General features: G+C 39.1%; 1 protein-coding gene across 1 annotated transcript in view; it reads left to right on the top strand.

Annotated features, from left to right (window-relative positions):
- LOC147452528 (ASC1-like protein) overlaps positions 1–723 on the top strand; it is a 29,226-nt gene extending 28,503 nt beyond the window's left edge. Inside the window, exons 5-6 of the mRNA XM_086518178.1 lie at positions 34–218; positions 291–723. Coding sequence (XP_086374304.1) covers positions 34–218; positions 291–325 — 220 coding nt within the window. The 3' untranslated portion in view covers positions 326–723. The remainder of the gene's footprint in view (positions 1–33; positions 219–290) is intronic.
- The last annotated feature ends 23,168 nt before the right edge of the window (positions 724–23,891 follow it).

The raw sequence follows: 23,891 nt of genomic DNA on the forward strand, positions 1-23,891 counted from the left end.
GTATGACATGTTTCCTTTTTTGGCCTTATGCAGCTATGAGGTCCTTCAGACCTTGGATAAGAAGAAGCATGAAAAAGAAGGGCCATTTTACTACTATGTTTTCAACTCTTTGCTCATTAGTCTTCTTGTCCTCCACATATATTGGTGGGTATTAATATTCCGCATGCTTGTGAAACAAATTCAAGACAGGGGAAAGCTAGGAGAGGATGTGCGCTCAGGTAAGGGTCAATTTTTGGTGAGTTGGATATGACTTTTGAACATATCAAAGAAGTGGTTTGGTGCTTTGCCAGATTCTGAAGGCGAAGATGATGACAAGGACGATTAGATGCAGTGGTATTGCGATTCTTTTTCAGGCGTTAGTTCTTCATATTTGAAGGCTGCAATATTTTCAGGACAGCCTTCATTAGAATCATTGTAGCAACCGTGGTTACATCCTTGTCTGTTCAAGTACCAAGCAGGCATTGCGATCCGGGAGGGTAGTCTTTGGAAAGAGTCACTAGTATTGTCGTTTGGGGCTAAAATGGCTCATAACCTGTGGCCTACAATTTTCTGATAAAACATTCAATTGAATGTCACTGAATTTGCACAAAATGCACTTTCAGAAGATTAGTTGTAGCTCTGAGTTGTATCATATATGAGACAAACGATTTGAAAGGCTTGCTGAACAACATGTTTTAACAATCATTATGACTTGCAATTGACAGTGTTTCAAATGATGGCAAATGCTTTGTTGCTGCCTGTGTGCGCCTGTCTTTTGTCTTCACTGCAAATGGTGCCGGCTAGAATTCTTTGATGCCAAACTGTGCACAGTCTGCTTCTAATAGCACATTTAGTCCTGAGCCACCATCGAGCAAGACGTTCGGCATGACCACTCCTTGGATGCCGACTATCATAACTCGACATCATGACTCTTCAAGAGATGGATGTGCTGCTGATCATTTTCATGCTTAAGCATCAGCTTGACGATAGGTAATTTTAGCTGAAACTTGTTGGCAACTTTCATTGTCTCAAAACGTGTGATCTGACGACAAGACCAAACCTTCAAGTAAAAGAATATAAAATGCGAGATTTCATTGTAATGTGAGCTTGGCAAAGAGTAGTAGTTGATCTAAATTGCTGTTGGTGTATGATTCACTCACATTTTGTGGTTAGTCAGAATTTAATATTAATGTTGAAACGACATAATACTTTTGCATTTTTGCTGCACTTTTCCAATTAATTGCACTTTTGCTGCATATGATGGAGAAGCAGATTGATATGTTTTTAACAAAAGAGGCTTCGCTTGTAGACTTCAAGACCTTCCCATGTACACACTAGGAGTTTATTGATAAAGTATGATGTTATAGGTAGCAAATTTCAACTGGGTCGCACGGTAATAATCCACAGCACCTAGCAATGCCCATTGGTATGATTTGGTGGGCATTTATTGTGGTGTGGTCGGAAAGGCCTTGGCCAAACTTAGTAACATCCTATTCTTGCCTTCCAAAAATGCGCAGTTTCTTGGTTATGGCGTTTTGTATCTGCAACCTCTAAAAAGCTCTCCTGTATGCTCCCCTCTTGCTTCTCTGATGCCTGGTTGAAAGACCTTCTCAAGGTATGGGTGACTACCAGATATTCTTTTTAGAGCTATCCTCTACCTTGCCTCAGTGCTCAGAAGTTCTTTTTCTGTATTCTCATGAGGTGCATGCTTGTGTTATTAAAATTTAGTTGTAAATCAAAGAACTAATCTTTTTGTCAAACAATGAACTATCCTGCTAAACCCTTTTCTAAATATATGTAGCAAAACCATTATCCCCTAGCCGTTATGACAACCCCGTTCTTGCGTGTTCTTTTCGTCCATCCAAGCTTGGGATAGCGACCTAGTAGTGTTTGATGCTTGAGTGAGGTGTGCTCCATGACTGGAGGTGATGTACACAAGTGGAATTATATGCCATGTGTCCCTAACATCTGAGTTTGGCATGCTGTTTGCCCCTCCCCTTCCTCTTGTTAACTTTAGTCCGTGTGTCGAATCTTGAGGTCAACTCGTTTCAGTCATTGCAACTATGTCTAATTGTGTTGAGTTGACAATTGAATCATGTCTAGTCCAAAAACAGGGCTCACCAAAAACATTTTACCTTTCCAAAAAAACGTTGGGCATGATCAAAACTTTTCCGATTTTTAGATAAAATTTAAAGAATTTGCTGGTATTTACACCAGTTTTCTTTAAGACAAGCTTGGGATCTAATCGAGATTTTACTGTTTTAGTGGATTGAAAACACACTAAGCCTATTTTTTGCAAGCATTGGTCCAATCTGATTGTGTGGAGTCCAATATCTAAACAAGATGTCCATCATTTTTCCCTTAAGGTGGGAGGATAGGCCTTTGTGTGAACCATCCATTGTAACAAAAACTTTGCAATATAAAGAGTTGCTTGCCCAACTGCAAAATACACTTAGTGCCATCCTATTTGATTTCAATGCTTCAAGCGAGTAAACATTTGATAGGTTTGGTGGTATGCAACTGACTAAATCATAAGGTATACGACAATATCAACTTGCTCACAACTATTGGAGTGTGGTTTCAATTGCAAAACTTCGACTATGCTATCCCTTGATTTGATGGTTGAAAGTTCTTTCTATATGAACAACATTCACTACCCTTAAATGCATGTTTAGGTGGTGTGGTTAAGTAACAAAAGATTTAATACTTCTGTTGTTATTGCAAGTTTTTGCATTAAAAATAATACAATATGAGGAACATGTAAAAATACAAGCATGTGCTTTGATGAAACACAAATCAATGTAAAATAGGTAAAGATAGTTTGTATTTCAAGCATTCCACATTCTCCTTAACATTTTCAAAGATGTTGGCCAAGTGTACGCAATAGAGACATGAAATTCAAGCTTGTTCAACTTACTCGAGAGTGATGCCTCAACTTTAGTAATTAACCTATATGCACCTTCGGTGTTCAACTTTGAGTTAAGATTGGGCAATTGAGAAATGTACATACACAAATTTTCCACAAAGTGTCATTGAAATAGGGGGAGCAAAACAAGAGTTTATGCCAATGCCCACATCAAGGGCCCAAGCAAAGTATTGACGATCATAATTTGGCCAAAAACACAGCAAATAGGTCAAGAGAATCATAGACGTCAAGTCAAATCCCAAATTTCAGCCTATTAATCCATGGTCAGCAAATTGTTGATCCACAATGCCATGAAGACTTTGGAAGTGTTTTTTATGCTTGCTTTCCTTGCTTCCATGATACATACACATCAATGTACACTTATTAGAGTGTGTTGACTATCCAGTCTGTATGCACACTTAGGTGATCATTGATACAGAGTGCACACTACCTATTAGAACAAGTGAAACTCAAAGCAAGTGCTAAAAGTGGACGTGTTTCTAGGTTTTTTGTTTGCATTGTAAACTCTACAACGGTTATTTGTGCAACAAGAAATCAATTTTTTTAAAATCTATTTATTATTAGTGAATTAGACTCTTCTACATTTGCATGTTAATACTTTCTTAGTTTTGATTAACTTTCTTTTGGCAAAACCTTTGTTACTTTCCATAGTGTCTTTCTTCACAAAAACTATCTATTTGAATGTATAGCCATGTTGGCTCTCCTATATACATGTGCATCAACAATCGTACCTAAAAAAATCAACTTTTCTAGCTTTGTTGGCATTGGATGTGTTATCGTTGTTTGGTCATATTCTTTGAAAATCTCGACTGATGATGTTTTAGCGTGATTGCAATCTTTGTATAATCTTGCTTTTGTTAAAAGCATAGGAGAAAAGTGGACATATCCTCGCACATAAATAATCAAAACCACTCAATTCTTGTCTAAGACCTTACCATAGCCATCACCCACGAAACACAGCAAGGCATTTCATTTTGCTTAATAGCTAAAATTTCTTCCTCTTCTATTAGTATACCTCTGTTTGGACAAGTGCCATTTTTTGCTTCCAATGAACCTCATTGATTACATCATAGAAATCTCCTTTGAACATAACAACCCAAAGAACATGGTCCAAAATAAAAGACAAATCTTATAATGAACCCAGAATGTCTAAGCACCAAGCAATCCCATGTGAAGAACCTAAATATTTTTGGATGGCTAGGTTGACAAATGTTGAATAAATAAAGTTGGTTACCTTGGTTACTTAAACGCCTTATTAAGAATGGTGGCACCACATTAAAACACGCTAGTATGTCTCAAAGGCTCCAAATGTACCTACAAAAGCATTTGCAATCTAAAAAAGCCATTCACAAAAGTATCACGGATTAAAAAGAACAACCTTTGGTAGTAGAACGGCAAGGGATATCATAGATGGAAAATGAAGAGAGCGTGAAAGTAGAAGATTGTGGTTCAAGGGGCTTACATGTTATGGACACGAGGGAGGAACTAGAAATGTAAGACAGAGTTACCTAGAAAGTTCAAAAGCTTGTGGTGGAGGTGGTCAGGACGTGCAATCTCATGCTAAGAGAGGGACACGGCTCAATAATCAGTGCATATGTAAAGGTCACTTTTAAAGGACAACATCAACACTCTCAAACCAAATCGAAGCAACTCAATCTTGTTTCGAATGGAAATTTGAACAAACTTGAAGGAAAGGGCCATGAAGCTTTGGGTTATTTTCAACAGATAAAATGAGGCTTATCTTTGAATGAAATAAGCTCACCACAGATATGAACAATCAAGTTCATGATGAAATTAGTCAAGAGTTTGTAGAAAAGAATACCGAGTTCTTTGCTATGCTTTGGTTGACATCACTGCTAGTACTTTTTAGTTGCAAGTGTACATTATCTTCAACAAGTTTGTGAGAAACCTTTTGGAATGTTGGCATGATGGAGCCATCACAAAGTGAACTCATAAGATGCTATGGCATGAGGAAAACATGCCTTTGATCATGTCTACGATCATATATACATGTGGTGGAAGTCCACTACAACTATCAACTTGGTTGCCAAAAAGTACTCCTAAAGGAGTGATTTCATGTGAACCCACAACAGACACCTAATTTTCAAGAGTCATATCTCTCAATACAAAAAAATATCTTGTGGAGTAGTATAAGCATAAGTACGATCTAGTTCCAATTTCCTCTCCTATTAAAATTAGTGAGGTGCCAAGTATGCTACTACTGATGTTATAGATTTTGGATTGCAATCAGTCACCCACTTTTAGAGCTTATTAGAAGAACATACATTCGTTATTTCTTGATGAAGTGGAAAAAAGAATGTTTACCATATCATGAAGAATCTATCTACCAAAGACATCTACAAGTTTCTTTCAGCTCAGGAGAGCATAAGCTATATAAAGATAAGAATTAGAGCAGGGATTGCAGAGAGTTTGTGAAACATAATGTTATTGACTGGAGTTGCATATATGCCCATCACTCTAGTGCCAACTCTTTTTTTTTTCACACTAAGCAATACACTCTTTGTTGTGTGCCTTGAGCTTATTCGTCTTCTCCAAGCTATGTCCGCATCACTATAACCCTAATTTCAACAATTGGTATAAACACATGTTGTGTCCTCTCGGGCATTGTTGCCACACTCCCTCCTCATCTTCTCATTGGATGAGTTTTGGTGAGCGCCAATAGGCCGAGTAATAAATGTGTAGGCTTGTAGCGTCCAATGTGCTCAAAATTTTGATTCAAGCTCATTTTAGCCTCCGTTTCCACTACATGCAGTATTGTGCAAGCAATTTCTCCTTTTGGAATAACTGTCAGTGCAGTTTTCTACAAAACAACTTTCTTATAGTCCTCTTTGGGTTGAGCTATATAGCATGTGTTAGTCCTATTTCTTTTTCCCTCTTTCAAGGCAGTTTTCACATCGGATGACAACAACACATATATTTTCAAGATATTTGCTGATGAGGACAAATTGGATGGAGATAACTATCCGGTGTGGGCTTACATGATGACGTATATTCTTGTGTCAAAGGGCGTCTGGAATGTTCTGAAGGGCATTGATGTACGCCCACCTTCTATGGATACAGGCTTTGTTGAGGATGTTACATGTTCTAGCAGATCTGTTGCTGCTAGAGTTGTTTTTCCTACAACTGAGCAATCTCATTGGGATGTTAAAGATGCACAAGATTATGCATTGATTATATTATCTGTGAAGCGCACTATCACTCCTCATATTATCTCAACAAAATAAGCAAAACAGGCTTGGGATGCTCTAGCTAGTCTTTATGCAAGTCACAATGAGGCTAAAATTACATTGCTACGTAAAGAGTTGGTTTCAAAGATTATGCAAGAGGAAGATGACATGGCCACTTCTCTTGCTAGTATCAAGGATGTCAATGAGCAAGTCATTTCTGCAGGTAAAGTTATTTTTGACATTTCACTTGTATAAAATATTCTCGATGTGTTGCCAGACTCTTACTAGACTGTTGTCTATAAGCTGCCAAGTTTGATGCTTTATACACATTGCTATTACATGAGTCACTTTGAAGAAAGAACATGGCTAAATAGCATGCAATTGAACATGCTTTTGTTTATTCTCAAAGAGGAGGTAGTAATAGCAATGCAACAAATTTCTTGTGGTTCTTCTATGAGTGGTAGATCATGTGTGTCTAGTGCTTCTACTGACAGCAACTTGTCCGGGAATTCTAGTAAAAAAAGGAAAGAAGATCCGTTGCCATTATTGCAAGTCACCTGATATAGCAATGTCCTAAGTTGAAGGCAAAAGAAGACATGAAGAAAGAGGCTCGATCTACTACCCATGCAACTATTGTAGCATCTTCTATAAATGGAGATTGTGATGTTGTCTTAGATGCAGAGTGGGCATTTATTACATAGTGTAATGATCCTTTTTTCCACGATGCTTGTATGTTAGTTGCTATATATTCACATATTTGGTACTTTGATAGTGGTGCTACGAAGTACATTACTTCCAATCGTGACTTGTTTGACTCTCTTGAGGCTGTCCCTCACATAAATACGATCACTTGTGCCAACAACACCTCTCGGGCCGTCCACTAGGAAATCTGCAAAGATAGAACATGCAAATAAAATAAGGGATTTATAATTAGGTAAATTTATAGAAAAATATACTTACATAAGGGGTTTTTTATTGAGAAAATGAAAATTTTCATACGTAAGGGCTAGTTTTTTAACAAAATTGCATACATAAGGGGCACAAAAATTGTATTTAGTGTTTGTTATAAGATACCAGAGATAGAAATGTAAGCTCATAAGACATTTACGACACTTTGTGGCCTCGTTTAAAGGTGGAAACTTGAATGTAAGTTCCAATGAGGCAAACGTACAACATATGGGGGTTTCCAAAAATGTTACAGAAAGATCAACTTTTTACTGATGCCGATGTACATGATGTTCATGATGTGGAAAGGATTGAGAATGAAGAGTCTATGAATATGGAAAAATGGATGGTGCATACTTGCATGATAGTAAATTGGATGCACCTATGTTTAGTCGTACTCGTTCACGTTTTGGCCATGCATCATATGCATCAAATTTTGATGCTTGGTTGTTTCGATGAAGAGGAACCTCTTTGTTTCGATGAAGCACAAAATTCAAAAAGTTGGATGGATGCAATGCAGAATATGATGCACCTAAAGAAAATGAAACATAGACTTTATGTGATTTTCCTCTTGGCAAAAAGGCCATTGGTACAAAGTGGGTTTACAAGTTGAAACATAAGCTAGATGGCAAGATTGATTGCTACAAGGCTAGACTCTTTGCAAACAACAGAAAGGCATTAACTTTGAAGAGACTTTTGCTCCCATTTGTGGTATGACTATTGTTTTTTTTTCTATGTGCATTGGCACCTTACTTTGGATGGAATGTACATCAATGAGACATTGTTACTTCTTTCTTAAATGGTGAGCCTCATAGTTTTGTCAAGAAAGGACAAGAAAAGAAAGTGTGTAAATGTGAGAAAGCTTTCTATGGGTTGAAATAGTCTCCTTGTGCTTGGTATGAGAAAGTTGACACTCATTTATTTGAACAATGTGTTAGCAGCAAGCTAACACAGACACCATTTTTCGGAGTTCTCCTTGTAAAACGATTATTATTTTGATAAATCAACAATATTGTGACTCCTATTTTCTTGGATAAACTTTGTAATCAATGAGCCGGGGCTACCAGCTTCCAGATTGTATCAGCCAGTCATTTCCCAGCTTTGGTAGAACTCTAGATTATTAGTATTGACCACCCAAAAACCTTGGCTAAGGTATAAAAGCCAATTTTTGTAAGTTTTTTATAAGTTTTTGGATAAGAAATACACAGTGTGAGCTAACGCACTCACTTCTCTCCTTCTCATGCTTCCTACTTCCTCTTCGATTGTCACATTGCGAATGCGTTTGTTGCATTGCAACCGCAGGTAAGAGCTCTACGCATTGACGTAAGCCATTCACAGTATTTCGTAGCTTTTGGTGTCGCCAACCCGCGGCCTAATTTCATCATAACTAGGAATTTACATATTCAAATAAAAACTAAGCATAGGTAGGGTATTGGGGCATCATTGCTAAGCATTTAGATGCATTCTCGGTCGAAAACGACTAGGTCAAAAATCCATTGTTGTTAATAATCCCGATTTTGAAACTTGACCTAAAGTGGGGTTTGAGGCCATAGGCATGTGTGCTTATGCCTTATAAACTTGTTCTAGAAGTTTCGTTACGTCTGGATGCCATTTGATGTTGTAACGGATATGATTTGCTTGCCGATGAGCGATTGGCTTTTGGTGATTTCAGTCACTTGAGTGTAGCTTGAGTTAGATGCGAGTTGTTAGTTGTTTTTCGAGAGATTGACAACCTCTTGTAGCCTCTAAGCACTAGTCGAGTTAGCTTTGTCCCATGGTTTGACAAATTAATCGTGGTTCTCGCTAATACTACAATAAGATAGGATGGTGAGGTTCAACATGCGTCCCACATTTGGCGCAGCTGCCGGGGATCGAAGAGACCTAAACTAGGGTAAAACACAAGCGTCTTGTGTAGTTGTCCTTTAACTTCCTCTGGTTCCTCGCCTAGAGTTCAAAACTTTCTTCTAGAACCACATAGCTTAAGATTGTCGTCTTTTGATGTGTAGAGGTAGCTTGGAAGTAATTGTACTTGTTGAGTACCTTTAGGACTGTAGGATTGCAGATTTAAATTAGGATTTGGAGAATGATTGGTAGACGAGACAAGTCTTAAGATCAAGACTCCGAAAAACATAAAAAAACACAAGAAAACGAGTGTTTGTGGACACTTTTGACAACCCCATTGCATCAGAATCTAGGAGTAGGGTCAGTAGGATCCGAGGTGGATTTCAGAACATTGCTCTCTCTGCTAGAAATAGCTTGAAAAGGCTCGAATCCACTCAATCCGACTGGAGAGCAAGCCTAAGAGTTGTCTGAACCAGTGGGTAAGCTCAAAGACACTTCGAGGTAAAAAGACTGGAATCCACTCAATCCGACTGGAGAGTAAGCCTAAGAGTTCTCTTAACCAGTGGGTAAGCTCAAAGACACTTCGAGGTAAAAATTCAAGAGTTGGCCAAAACTCAGATTATTTACTTTTTCTTGATATTTTAGGCCAAATTAAGTTTTAACTTGATTCATAGGCTTAAAATACATCATGTAAAGACTGTCTTTGAGAAAATTGCAAAACAGTGCTCATTTCAAGCCTAAAGTTAATAATCGTGACTTTTTGCTCTAAATTGACCAAGGTTCATACCATTGACTCATTGCATGTGTACAAACAACTTTTGTAAAGGCCCAAAAGATTTGGATCACTAAACTGGCAAAAAACTGGGTAAAAACTAAAGTTTGTACTGACTTTTTGAATCTTGAGTATAAATTTGGGAGAAATTTGTCCAAACTTGTTGAAATTTGATTCATAGGCTTATATTGATGTGATAAACATGTGTATATGCTCAGTTGACCAAAAATTTATAAAAATTTGTCAGAAGTAAATAATCACGATTATTTACATCTGCCCTATTTTTCAACTTTTTTGACCAAGTCTACATACCACTAGCTTCACCATGTTGTAATAAGCCCACAAACCAAATTTGGTAAGATTTGGACCACTGGAGTGAAATTTGTGACTAAAATTGCAAAGTTAGTCTACGGACACATAATTGATGACCATTTGATAAAAAATTGTCCAAACTTCATGGAAATTGGCTAGTCACCTTAACTTAAGGTGCTTAACAGATCTGTGTCAAAGTTGGGGCAAAAACTTCCAAAAATATAGCTGGAGTAAATAATCTCGATTATTTACATCTGCTTCAAAACTTGATGATTTTGCAAATTTGAGTAAACCACAAGGTCAAGCACATCAAGTAGACCTCACAAATCAATTTTGGTGAAATTTGGATCCCAAAAATGAGACTTAAGCCAGATTCGTGAAATCAGAGTCTGCGGACACCATCCAGTTGATAAACTTGATTAGAATTGGTCCAAACTTGTTGAAATTTTCCCAGAGACTCTAACAAGTTATATACTTGCCAAACCTATAAAAAAAGTACAAAAAATTGACAAAAGTCAATAATCGCGATTATTTACTTCTGCTATCCAGAGATATCATTTTGGACTTTTGAACTCATACAATGATAAACCAACATAATTTTGGACTTTTGAACTCATACAGTGATAGACCAACATAATATAAGGCCACAAGGCAATTTTGGGTTAAATCGGATCAAAATTGGTACAGATACACTCAGTTTACAGGTTGCAGATTAGACCTTTGATTTTTGCTAAAATAGAATCTGAAAGTCAAATTTTGACTTCCATAGCTCGATTTGAAGTGATACACAGAGACCAATCACGAGAGTTCTCAAGAGCTCCACTGTCTTTATAGAAGAATGACTAACTTGATTAAATTTGTACAGAAATCAGGTTGCAAACGAGAAATCGGTGGCTTGACGGAAAGTTGAAATTGAATCGAGTGAAAATTGACGACAAGTCAGTCCAAAGGTGAGTACTCTATCCAGAGCTTCATAAGTCTATATGAACCTTAGATCTAGTCGTATACTAGGAAATCAGGGCATACTCGGAGAAACGTCTAGTAGAGTATCTACCAAAGAAAGCATGAATCAAGGCAATTCCTTGCACACAATTCCTGAAGAAGTCTTAGACACTTTTTCAGATTCAACATCTGAAATGTCTTCTTACTCGACTCACTCGAAAACTGGAACGACAGTGCGCTATAAGCATATACTATCTTTTTACAAGACTAACCGTCATGGAGCCCAGGTTTACTTGCACCCTAACGAGGAGTATGCTATTCGCATTGATGACCATGGTAAGGAGTTCGAAGAAGAGGTTAGGGAAAACAAACAAGGATAAATATACATGGATCGAAACGGAACTCAGTATTTACATGTCGAAACCCTCACGTGATAGACAAATGGGGGTTAGAAGTAAACACTATGATCCCAGATATGTCAGCAAAAGAAGGACCACCAACTCTGGAATTCGAGGGATACGAACAAGTAGACTTGAAGCCTTTGAAACGGCTTAGTACGGATAATCCTAGGATAGGAGACTATTGTTGGGAAGATAGAAACATAAAAGATCTTTTGTGGACTTCTCATGCCAAACCAGGACAATTAACGGCCATGAAGATCATCTATATCTTCAAGATCAAAGATAAGGGATCGGCAGACCTACCAGCCTACCTGTTTAGGGATTGTTATAACAACAACTTTGTTTAGTATGATGACTCCTAAGGAGGTAGGACAAACCAAATACCAAGGGTATTCCATACGGGATTGGATATTGGGGCAAGGACCAGACACAATTCTAAGGGATGAACACCGTGAGAGATCATCTGAGAGTAATGTGAAGAAACCAGAAACCACCTCATCACGTAGAAAACCGGGTGACACTAAGGTCAATCCAGGGTTACATGAGTCACTATTTCCAACAGACTGGTTTGAAGGACTTGGAACAAGACCAACTCCCAGAAGACAGGGAGTTGAACCAAATAGACGTGTTAGACCAGCTGATTTTCAAAAATGGGTCAGAAAATACAGTGGATCAGGGGATCCATATGACCACTTAGCAAGCTTTAAGCAAGTGCATTAGAAGGAAAAGCTTTGACATGGTTCTAAAACATTCCACCAAGGTCAATCATGGACTTGAACACATTAGCTCAAGGATTTGTAGCTACTTGTTCCAAAACGGGGATTAAACATGATACGGTAGCTCAAATCTATAGTTTTAAACAGAAACATGGTGAGTCTGTTAGGGATTGTGCCACTCGAATGAAACAATACATTGACATATGCCCAGAGATGGAGATACCTGCAGAGGAATGACTTGTATCTTTGTTTCTGGAGGGACTGCTAAACAAAAAACTTCATGCTATACTCTATAGTAAAAAGCATACAACCCTAGAAGCGTGTGTGTTTGATGTGATTGACCTAGGAGACAATTGCGAGATCTTCAATGAAGAAGATGTCCCTAAGGATAACCAAAGCGAGAAGACAGCATCCATTAAACTAGCACAAGTGGGAACGGCTGCTGCGGCACCACTCTCAGCCATAGAAGATATGTTAAAAAGGATGAACGACATGATGAACAATATGCAAAAAGCACCTATGAGAGGACCAGGACAAGGGATACCTCCACATGAACAACCAATTAGGCCACAAAAATGGTGTGCAATCGAGGGTAAATGGACCAACCATGAGACCCACGAGTGCTACTTCAGACCAAAGTATGATGGGAATGTTCAGTACGTGCCCATGAGGCCACAAGGACAACCCATGTACAGATATCAGCCTAATATGGCCCAAGTTCAAAGACCATCAATGGGTATGGAAAGACCTCAACCTGTGTTGGGACAACAACCTTTGTATCCATGATATAATGCAGTGCCTGTAAAGTACATGCACTCTGAAGGAGTCATAGATGAACAAGCCTTAGTGCCTATTACACCCTATGCAGAGCCTAGTCCATCTACAGTAATGGTAGAAGGAGATTGGTATAGTCCACATCCACCACCAATGGAAGAAACCATGACTTATGCTCCACCAGAGCTCGCACCAATGTATTATGTAGCTAATCAAGGTGTCAGACCTCCCACGGGAAGACCCATGATGAAGCCTAGAACAGGAAACTTCCATAACTGTGGTGCTGATGACCATTGGAAGAACGAATGTCCAGAGCCTGACAAAAACCTCAAACCAATTGAATCCTATTGCATACAATATTGCAAAAAGGGAGGACACTTTCCGGAAGATTGTCCTAAGAATCCTTTGAACAAGGGAAAAATTGTCGTAAACGTAGTCCAAGTGATGCCTAGTAGCTCATCAGAGAGTGAACTGATTGTTCCAATCAAGGTAATCACTAGAGCCCAGGCAAAGAAAAATAAAGACAACTCCTCTGATGATTCAGAGAACACAAAAATTTCTTCTCAAAGAATCAAAAGGAGCAGAAGCAAAAGATATGAGATGAGAAAACTAAAACAACGGGTTGAAATCGAAGAGCGAGCAAAAATGCTAGCCGAGGACAAGTTGAAAGAAACTGACAGTGAATTCAAGGAAACAACCATGAAATCTGGAGGATCCATTTTGGTTGATAAAATTTTTGAGCCTAGTAATGTTGCCTTGGAAGCCTACCAAGTAGGACTTAAAGCAGGCCAAAACATGGAAAACAAGTGGAAAAACTATCCATCTCCAGACATGGAAGCAGCGAAGCTGGAGGCTTATCAAAATTTGGTAAGAATCGTGCAAGAAATGCTGGATAAACAAAAACCCAAGCTTGAAAGTATTGCAAAACCTGAAGAGCTTGCAGTAGAAGGCATGAAAGAAAAATCCGATGTGGTGGCAGAATCCCACCTTGAAACAAATGAACCAGAGCTTATAGTGCCGGACAGCGAAGATGCCTTAGACGGACTTCCATTCGTAGAGGAAGACTGGCCAGGACACTTATGGGAAAAGGTGAGAGAGATCAATGATGGGAGCCTAACTTTAAAGTCAGCTCCTATAGAGGAAGTCTGGTTGGATAACCTACCTTCTGATATGAACATGGATTTACAATCCTTGTACGAGGATTGCGGATCGGAAGCTTCAGGAATATCTAAACCATTGACATTAAAAACATTACCTTCTTACTTGGGAGATAACGAAGATGAATCCATTGTTTGCAAGACCACTCAAGTAAAAAGAGCTGAACAGATCCTAGAAGTAGACAGCATTCATTCAATCATGTCTACACCCATCCAATGCACTCTTACTTTGGGAGAACTGTTGAAACTCAGACCATACTTGTGGAACGATTTACAGAAAACCTTAGAGAAGGTGGGGATAACAGGGTTAATCTCTAAGAATTTGGGAAAATTAAAAAATAAAATGGAAAACAAAGAGATTCGATTAGTTCCTATGAACAAGGTCAGAGAATATTATGAAGGGGAAGAAGGAAACACCACCCTCCCAATGAAATATAATGACATTGAAACCATGGCAATATTGGACAGTGGAGATGGCATAGCCATAGCCACTAAAGCAGTACGGGAATCTTGGGGACAGCTAGCCATTAGACAAACTCGAATGAAATTGCAGTTGGCTAACAGACACATTGAGACACCACTAGGGCTGCTTGAAAAAGTGATAGTCAATTCCTGTGGAGTTGAATATCAACACACTTTTGCCATAGTAGACTTTGGGAAAAAACTCAACTATAAAATCATATTGGGAAGACCTTTCATGCGACAGGTACATCTTATCCAAGATTGGGAAAACAACTATTTGTACTTGAAGCAGGTGGGATCTATAACAAGAGTCAATCTAAAAGATCACACTTACAGAGATGTCTTGAAAACACCCATCCAAGAGTTTGATTCAGTCTCTTCGACTGAAACTAAACTCCCAACCTGGTTAAACAAAGACACTCCTATTTGGATGTGCAAAGCTTCAGAAAATGGAAGCTTAAGACCAGAGGAATGTATCCTAGAAAGGGACTGTACAGACGAAGCCTACGTATCTGAACCCTTTCCAGAGCATTTATTTGAGCCATTCGAGTGGACTCAAATTTTAGCGACAATGGATGTATGTGTGAATACGTCTATGCCTACTCAATTCTGCAATGAGGATGGCTACAACATAATTCCCATCCAAATAATGTCAGTTCTCAATATTGAAAACAAAGACAAGGAACCCAAGGACTTGATGAAAGCTCAACAAGTCTTCTCAGACCTCTATTACAATGCCACTGATGATTTAGATGAACACTCAGCTACCTTAGAAGATTCGGGGTTAGAAAAAGAGCATACAGGAGCTCAATTACTCTTAAAGGGAGGGGAGGAAAAGTTTTTTGACTTTCCAAACCAGAAATCAAGAGGACAAAAATGGTATAGACGAAAAAGAGACACCAATATCGTGAAAACACGACCTATGCCATCAGTCTCCAGTAAAACACAATTCCTGATGCAGATAGATGCTAATGATCGTGTCAAGGACAAAATAACTGGCAGATATCCTTCAAACAAAACCTCAGAAATGTCTCAGACATCGAGAAAAACAAGGAAGGATACTCAAGAAAAATATCAAGATAAAAAACCACTCATGACCAGAGTCGAGCGGAAAAGAAATATCAAGAGTTGAAAAAAGCTCTCAAGGAGATATACACAACTGAAATGGAAACCACGGAAGAAGATGGTAAGGATGTAATGCATATTCCATCCCATTACAAAAAGTAAACTCTCCAAGATCGGAAAATCATAATTGAACAACCTGTTAGGGAACTACGAAAACAAGGCGAATCTTACGAAGGGCCTAAAAACGCTAAAAGGGTAGACTTGGCTGAACCAGGAGAAGAGCCTAGACCTACTTACATTGCGAATGACCTAACAGAAGAAGAAGAAAAGCTTTTGCTGAGCTTGTTAAAGGAATATCGAGATATCTTTGCTTGGTCTTACAAGGATCTTTAGGGTGTTGATCCAAAAATCTGTCAACATACTATACCCATGAGAGATGATGAGAAACCAAGTAGACAGAGACCATACACTTATAACGAAACATTTTCCAGGAAGATAAAAAAAGAGATTGAAAAACTAAAGGAAGCTGAATTCATTTACAAAATTGAACACACAGATTGGGTGTCTCCAATTGTGGTAGTACCTAATAAGAATGGGAAATTACAAGTGTGTGTTAATCTCAAAAAGGTGAAGGCAACTACCATCAGAGATAACTTTCCTCTTCCGATAATTGAGCATGTTTTAGAACGAGTTGCAGGAAAAGAAGCTTACAGCTTCTTAGACGGCTTTTCGGGATACAATCAACTTTTGGCTGACCCAAAGGATCAGCATAAAACTGCTTTTGCAATAGAATGGGATATATTTGCCTATCGGGTTATGCCGTTTGGGTTAACTAATGCTCCAGCCACGTTTCAGAGGTTGATGAGCCATGCTTTCAAAGAGTATATATGGATGATCTATGCGTACATTCGTCAATCTGGGCTGATCATTTTGAACACCTCGAAAAGGTATTCGAGAAATGTAGACTTTATAGGATTTGCTTAAATCCTGAAAAGTGCACATTCATGGGAAGACAAGGGAAAACTCTTGGACATACAGTGTCTAAAAATGGCATAGCTACTGATATTGAGAAGATGTCATTACTGATTTGCCTAAACCAACAACAGTCAAGGGGGTGCAAGCCTTCATGGGACATTGTGGATATTATCGACGGTTCATCTATATGTATGCTATAATTGCAAAACCCATGTATAGCTTGATTACGCACTTTGAATGGACCGGGGCATGTGAAGAATCCTTCATGAAGATTAAGCAAGCTCTCGCCTCAACACCAATATTGAAAGCACCACATTGGGATAAGGTATTCCATGTACATGTAGATGCTTCAAACTTTGCTATTGGTTGTATACTAGCTCAACCAGGAGATGGGAAAATTGACTTTCCTATTTCTTATGCTAGGTGACAATTGAACATGGCAGAAAAGAATTACACCACCACCAAAAGAGAAGGACTAGGAATGATCTATGCCGTTAAAAAGTATAGACATTACCTATTAGCCAACAAGTTTGTGTTCTTTGTGGACCACCAAGCTTTGTTGTATTTGGTCAATACGCCATGCAGCACATGGAGAATATTTAGATGGTTCATCATTCTTCTCGAATTTGATTTCACTGTGGTTGTAAAAAAAGGCACTACACATCAAGGAGCAGATCATTTGGCAAGGATTGTTTTAGGGGAATTACCTAAAGGGGTAGATGATGATTTACCAGATGCCTATTTGTTCTCGGTGGAAATGATACCTAGATGGTTGGAAAACATTGTGTCATTGATGACAATAGCTCAAGTGGATTCACAAATACCACTTCCTATCACAATCGATTTAATCGAGCAATCGGCTATGTATCAATTACTAGCTAGAAGGCTATATAAAAGAAATCAGGACGGGGTATTGCTTTTATGCATTAACCCTGAAGAAAAAGAACAATACCTAAGTCAAGTACATGTTACCATAGTAGGACTTCACTTTGCGGAAGACCAAACTATGCAACGAATCTTGAGACTTGGAGTATTTTGGCCGACTATGAGGAGAGATGTTAGATCTTTTGTAAAAGATTGCCCTCAATGTCAAAAACAAACACCCATTTCTCATGTAACATTGTTTCAAATGTCACATGTTCCTAAGTGGAGTAATTATCTGGTTACTTACTTATCGAGCCGAACGTTTCCTGAGGATATGAGTAAACGCCGTCAAAGAGCAATTGAAACTGAAGCAAGAGACTATGCTCTTATTGGGAACCAATTGTATCGGAGAGGTAAAGATCAACATTTGCATCTTTGTGCAAATGAAAACGAGTATATTCCGATTATAGAACAAGCACATGCTGGATTAGCTGGAGGTCACTTTTCTAGTGAGACCACCACAAGAGCAATCTTGATGGCAGGCATATGGTGGCCAATACTTTTTGCAGATGCTAAAGAATGTGTTCGAAGGTGTGATGCTTGTCAACGAGCAAAAATGCCAACACGAGTAGACAGCATGCCCTTAAGACCAATGATGGGGGATAGAGCCTTCGCAAAATGGGGTGTAGATTTTGTTGGACCGATACAGCCACCTGCTTATAGAACCCAAGCTCAATATATCATTGTAGCTACGGACTATTTGACCAAGTGGGCCGAGACTAAAGCAACCCAAAAGAATGATGCCAAAACCACTGTTACATTCTTATATGAGTATGTATTCACGAGATATGCCAATAGAGATTGTCAATGATCGGGGAACTCATTTCCTCAATGAGGTAATAGAGTATTTGCTTAATGAGTTTATGGTCATCCATAACAAATTAGCTCCCTATCACACCCACAAAAAAATGGACAAGTTGAGCATACAAATAAAATTCTTAGCTCGGTACTGACCAAAGTGGTTAGTTCAGGAAGGACAGACTGGGAAATGAATCTCCATGCTGCTCTATGCGCTTATCGAGTTTCATTCAAAACAGCTCTAAATGCTACACCCTTTAACCTTGTTTATGGTCTTGATGCCATATTGCCAATATAATTTCTATTGCCGACATTAAGGTTAGCACATAATCTTGAGTGGACTGGACATGAATTGTCAGAAGGACTTGAAGATTTGGAAAAGCTAGACGAGCAAAGGCTGACTACTGTAGCTCATATCTATGCACAAAAGCGGAAACAAAAACAGTTTTTTGATTCCCACTTAATCACAAAAATATTCTTCAATAAAGGGGAATTAGTTTTAGTCTATTCCCTTAAGCAACACATTCCCAAGTTTAAGAAAAAGGGAAACGGACCATTTATCATTGAAGATGTATCTCCAAGTGGAGCAGTAAAATTGTCCACCCTAGATGGTGAGGCAATGGCTAATTGGATTAGTGGATGTCATTTAAAAAAATACAATTTGCCAATAACCAATGAATTGCTAGAGAGAATGCATGCAGCCAAACAAAGAAAGATCAAACGACAACAGGTTATTGATGAATCCCAAGAGGAAGCTAGGCTTTGGGTACTCGAGCGGAAAGCTGCTCTCAAGAATCAACATACACCGATTCCCATCAACACTTTGGAAATAGATGATCGACAATGGGAATTACCTAAAGACGCAGTTTCAACAGATGACGACTGGTTAGATGGAATGGATCTGTGCATCAAAGTACAACTCAACAATCATAGCACCAATGCTTTGGTAGACACAGGAGCTAGAGTGAATGCAGTCAGTTATTCCACATACAAGAAGGCAGCAAGTGAAGCATTGACAACAGGAATTGCGACAATCAAAGGATGCAACAAGAATCCAACTCCAACATTGGGCGTAGTCAACTTGAACGTGGTAGTACATGGATGTTCATGTCCTCATCAGTTTGTATGCTTGCCAAATGAACACATGAATGAGACGACGATTCTTGAAATTCCTTGGATACGTACATACAAAGCAGTACCAGATTGGAATACGAATCAACTAAAGCTATCACCTAAAGGAGGGCAACTCATTGCTCCAATTGCACCAAGCAAGGAGGAATGGAAAAGAAGCAATCAGCAGACCAATCCACGAAGCCAATCTTCTCCATCCCCTCGACAATCAAATGCTACATGCAGCATGCAAGGAGTCAGGCAGATTTGGGTACCAAAAGCACAGCTTAAGGATAAACCGATTCAGATCTGGGTGCCTAAAACTTCACCGAAGAAACAAAAGAAGGTTCCAAGGATTCGAACATAGAATCGAGCATCTCCGAGCAAGGAACCTAACATGAAAAGGGTTTGGAAGAAAAAGGAGCACTTATCTTCTCCACAAACCGCGAAACCAATCAAGCAGTGGCGAGTTATTTCTCAACAGACTCCACCACACCATGCAGCACCAAGCCGACCGAGCTACCAATGGACAGAAAAATCTCGACAACAACAATCGAAAGTGCTACCAACAGCTCAAGCAATCAGAGTGCTAAAGCACCCTGATCGTACAATCAAGCAGAGAGCACAAAAGCTACAAGATTTGCTCTTTGAAAGACATCAGCAGCAAACCTCGACATCGGAAACCCTTCAGTCAATTACTCAAGACCGAGCTCTTGCATAGCATATGGGTTTGAATTGCATTGATCTTCATATCATGGTAGAGCCAATCACGGATATGCATAGACACAATTGTTCAACCCATGCACGCAGTCGTCTCGGAGTACGCCACCTAGGAGGGGTGGAAGGGCACTAAGAAATTAAGGGCAATGTTTGAAGAGGGAGGAAAAAGTTCTATGTTAACGTGTGATTTTTTGCAAAATGACCTAATAATGCCCTTATAATTCATCATTAAGGGAAAATTCACTGATAATATCTTCGCGATGAGTGTAAATAGTGTATATACTATAAGAAAATCATAAAAAATAGTCCTTTTTTGGATATTTTTCATCATTTTTGTTGATAAGGAGGCTTAAAATTTGAGAAATCCAACAAAAAACAATAAAGTTGTATTTTTCAAGGGATTTTCTTAATTATTGGATTTTTACTTTACTTTTTTAGAGCATTTTGCTATTTTCTTTGATTTTTTCAAATAAACAGGTCAAAATTACTAATAAATAGCAGGGAAGCTCAGATGGGAAAATGGAAGACACGATGGTGATCAGAAAGACAAAGCGGACAAGCACAATAATTTTCAATGAAATCAGAAGATGGAAGCGGGAAGACTAAATTAGGCGGCTAGGCCTGCTGTTGCAAAATTCTTGCAGAATGAGCTTTAGGAATCCGATCACGGGAATTTTTGAGTCTAACATAGATTTCACGGCCTAGTAGGACTAACGGGGGAATCTGGAGAAATTTGGTTCGGAAAGTCCAAGTATAGATATCCATGGTAGGCTAAAACCACCTCATTTCCACTTGGAGCGTTTGCAGAGAGAGATTTCAGCCTCTTTCGCCCAACATTTCCGGAGCCCACAGTTGACCATTTTCAGCGCCGTCTCACACGAGACATGAGGGGTAAGTTCTTTACTCGATAATGATCCATTTTGTACGGCCGGTAGCTAGTCTCGGTAGCTAGTCTAAAGCCTTAGGAAAAAACCCTAGAAACCGAGCAGTGCACGAAGACCTACAACCTAAAAGTGACCATAGTGACCTGCCAGCTTGACCAAATCAGATGGGATTTGAACCATAGCATGCCCTAATATAATAGAACCTTTCTATACCATTAGATGACCATTTGGCTGGGGTCAAGGGGGTCCCAAGTAGAAAAGTTAGGTTTTTGGAAAATGCCAGAGTTTCGACCTGACTCCACAAATGGCTTGCTAATGAGGTCCATATACATGCTGAAGATGATGAAACATGAAACAGAAGGAAGATAGCAACTCAGAGTAGGAAGAAGATGGAGAAGGAGAAGACACAGAGCTTGCGTACGAGATCTCTGTAGTTTATCTCTCTGTATTAAAATAATAGAGTATTTTCAAACTCAGAGCTACAAAGCTTATATGAGACCCTAAGAGATAAGGTGTCCTTTCACACCAGATGTCCAGGGGGAAAAACCCAGTGGGAGAAAAGTGCCCCTGGTGAAGCGCGTATACACACTAACACTACTACATGTCTACAAATCCCCCTTGTAGTGATAGTGTGAATCCGTACAAGGTAGCAGATCATCATGTGTATGAGAGTAAGCCCAAAGCTTTTCGGAAAGCTTCAAACTTTTCTCGTGATAACGCCTTCGTAAATAGATCTGCAATGTTATCCTGTGTAGGACAGTAAGTTAGTGTGATCTCCCCCGCATGTAGCCTTTCCCTGACATAGTGGTAGTGAACCTCTATGTGCTTTGTTCTTGCATGAAATACTGGATTCCTTGCAACTGCCATAGCACTCTGACTGTCAGTGAAAATGGTAGTGGGTGCCTGTTGACACTCACAAAGATCTGCCAATAACCTGCGTATCCATACACAATCAACTGTTTCCGTGAAAGCTACCCTGTACTCAGCTTCACAAGTTGATGTAGCCACTGTGGGTTGCTTCTTGCTTAGCCAAGATATACATGCATTTCCCAAGAAAAAACAATTCCCACTTGTGGAATGTCGTGTGTCAAAATCACCAGCCCAATCTGAATTGCTGTAACCAAGAAGCTGCATAGAACTGTGCTTTCCATACATATCCCCCCTTGGAAAGAACATGGAAAGATTAGGGGTACCTGAAAGGTAACAAAGTATGCGCTTCACAGCCTGCCAATGATGCATACCTGGGCTGTGCATAAATATGCTTGCTTGTGAAACCCCAAATTGAATGTCTGGACGAGTGTTGCCTGCCAAATATATCAAGCAACCAACCGCTGCTGCATAAGTATGTACATCAAAAGGTTCTCCAGCATCATGCATGCTTTACTTTGATCCAGTTTCTACGGGTGTAGAGATTGATTTACAATTTTGCATACCAAACTTGTCCAAAATTTTATGCAAATATTTTGCCTGCAACATGTATATGCCATCCTCTGATTGCACAAACTGAATACCCAAGTAATAATGTAGCAAACCAAGATCAGACATCTCAAAGTTTTTTCTCAAAGCATCTTTAAACGCTTCAATTTCATCTGCAGTATTGCCTGTAAGAAGCATATCATCCACATAAAGTGTTAGCATAATGAGAACTCTATCTCTCTTTTTGACTATTCTGAAATCCCTGGCCAATCAAATAAGTATGTATCTTCTCATACCATGCTCTTGGAGCCTGTTTGAGACCATACAAAGCTTTACGCAATCTACATACCTTTTGCTCTTGACCTTTTACAACAAAACCACTTGGTTGACTTACATAAACTTCTTCCTTCAAATCACCATTCAAAAAAGTAGTTTTGATATCCAACTGATGCACTTTCCAACCATGATGAGCAGCAATTGCAACTAGTGATCTAACGTGGACGCACGAGAAGTAGGAGCAAAGGTTTCATCATAATCTATGCCTTTCTGTTGTGCATAGCCTTTTGTCACAAGCCTTGCTTTGTACCTGTCAACAGTACCATCTTGTTTCCTTTTTACCTTAAAAACCCACTTTGTACCAATAGGCTTTTTACCTGTAGGCAAGTCCACTAGATCCCATGTATGATTCTTATGAATAGAATCAATTTCTTGCTGCATAGCATCTTTCCACTGAACACACTCTAAAGCTTGTTCAAATGAATCAGGCTCATCTACATCACAAAGAGTGCTAAAGCAAGCCAAATCTACTTGCTCTCTGCCAAAAGTAGTACCAGTACGTGTTTTTCGTAGCAACGGTGCATCCAACTTGCTATCGTGCAAAGTTTTTTGAACCCATTTAGGCAAGGTTCTTTCTTCCCTGAGAACTTCTTGCTCTTCACGCACAATTTTCTCTACATCATGAGGTGTCACATGCTGATCAAAATATTGATCAAGATTTTCAACCTGTTGTGTCTATAACCTTTACTTCCACTACTGTACCCCACAAATATACATTGATTGCCTTATCATCAAGCTTCCCACGTAACTGCTGAGGGATGTGAGCATAAGCAAGACAACCAAAAACACGAAGATAACTGACTGAAGGTTTTCTGTCATACCAAGCTTCATATGGAGTAATGGTCTTCAAGTCACGAGTAGGACACCAGTTCAAAACATGTGCTGCACCAGCAACTACCTCCATCCATAGCTTATGAGGCAAACTCTTAGCCTTGAGCATACATCTAGCCGTCTCCACTAAAGACCTGTTTTTCCTTTCTGCAACACCATTCTGTTGTGGTGTGTATGGCATAGTGCATTGGTGTTTAATGCCTTTCTTTCCCAAAAAATCCTTAAATGCACCTGACATGTATTCACCTCCTCGATCGGTACGAAGAGTCTGTACTTTGCAACCTGTTTCATTTTCAACCATGGCGACATAATGTTGAAAAATTGCAAACACATTTGACTTTGCTTTGAGTGAATACACCCAACAAAACCTGGAAAAGTCATCAATGAAGGTCACAAAATAAAGGCTGTTTCCTATA

This window comes from Adiantum capillus-veneris, chromosome 8 (genome assembly GCF_014529385.1).
Source record: "Adiantum capillus-veneris isolate H3 chromosome 8, ASM1452938v2, whole genome shotgun sequence".
In the NCBI taxonomy this organism is placed as follows: Eukaryota; Viridiplantae; Streptophyta; class Polypodiopsida; order Polypodiales; family Pteridaceae; genus Adiantum; species Adiantum capillus-veneris.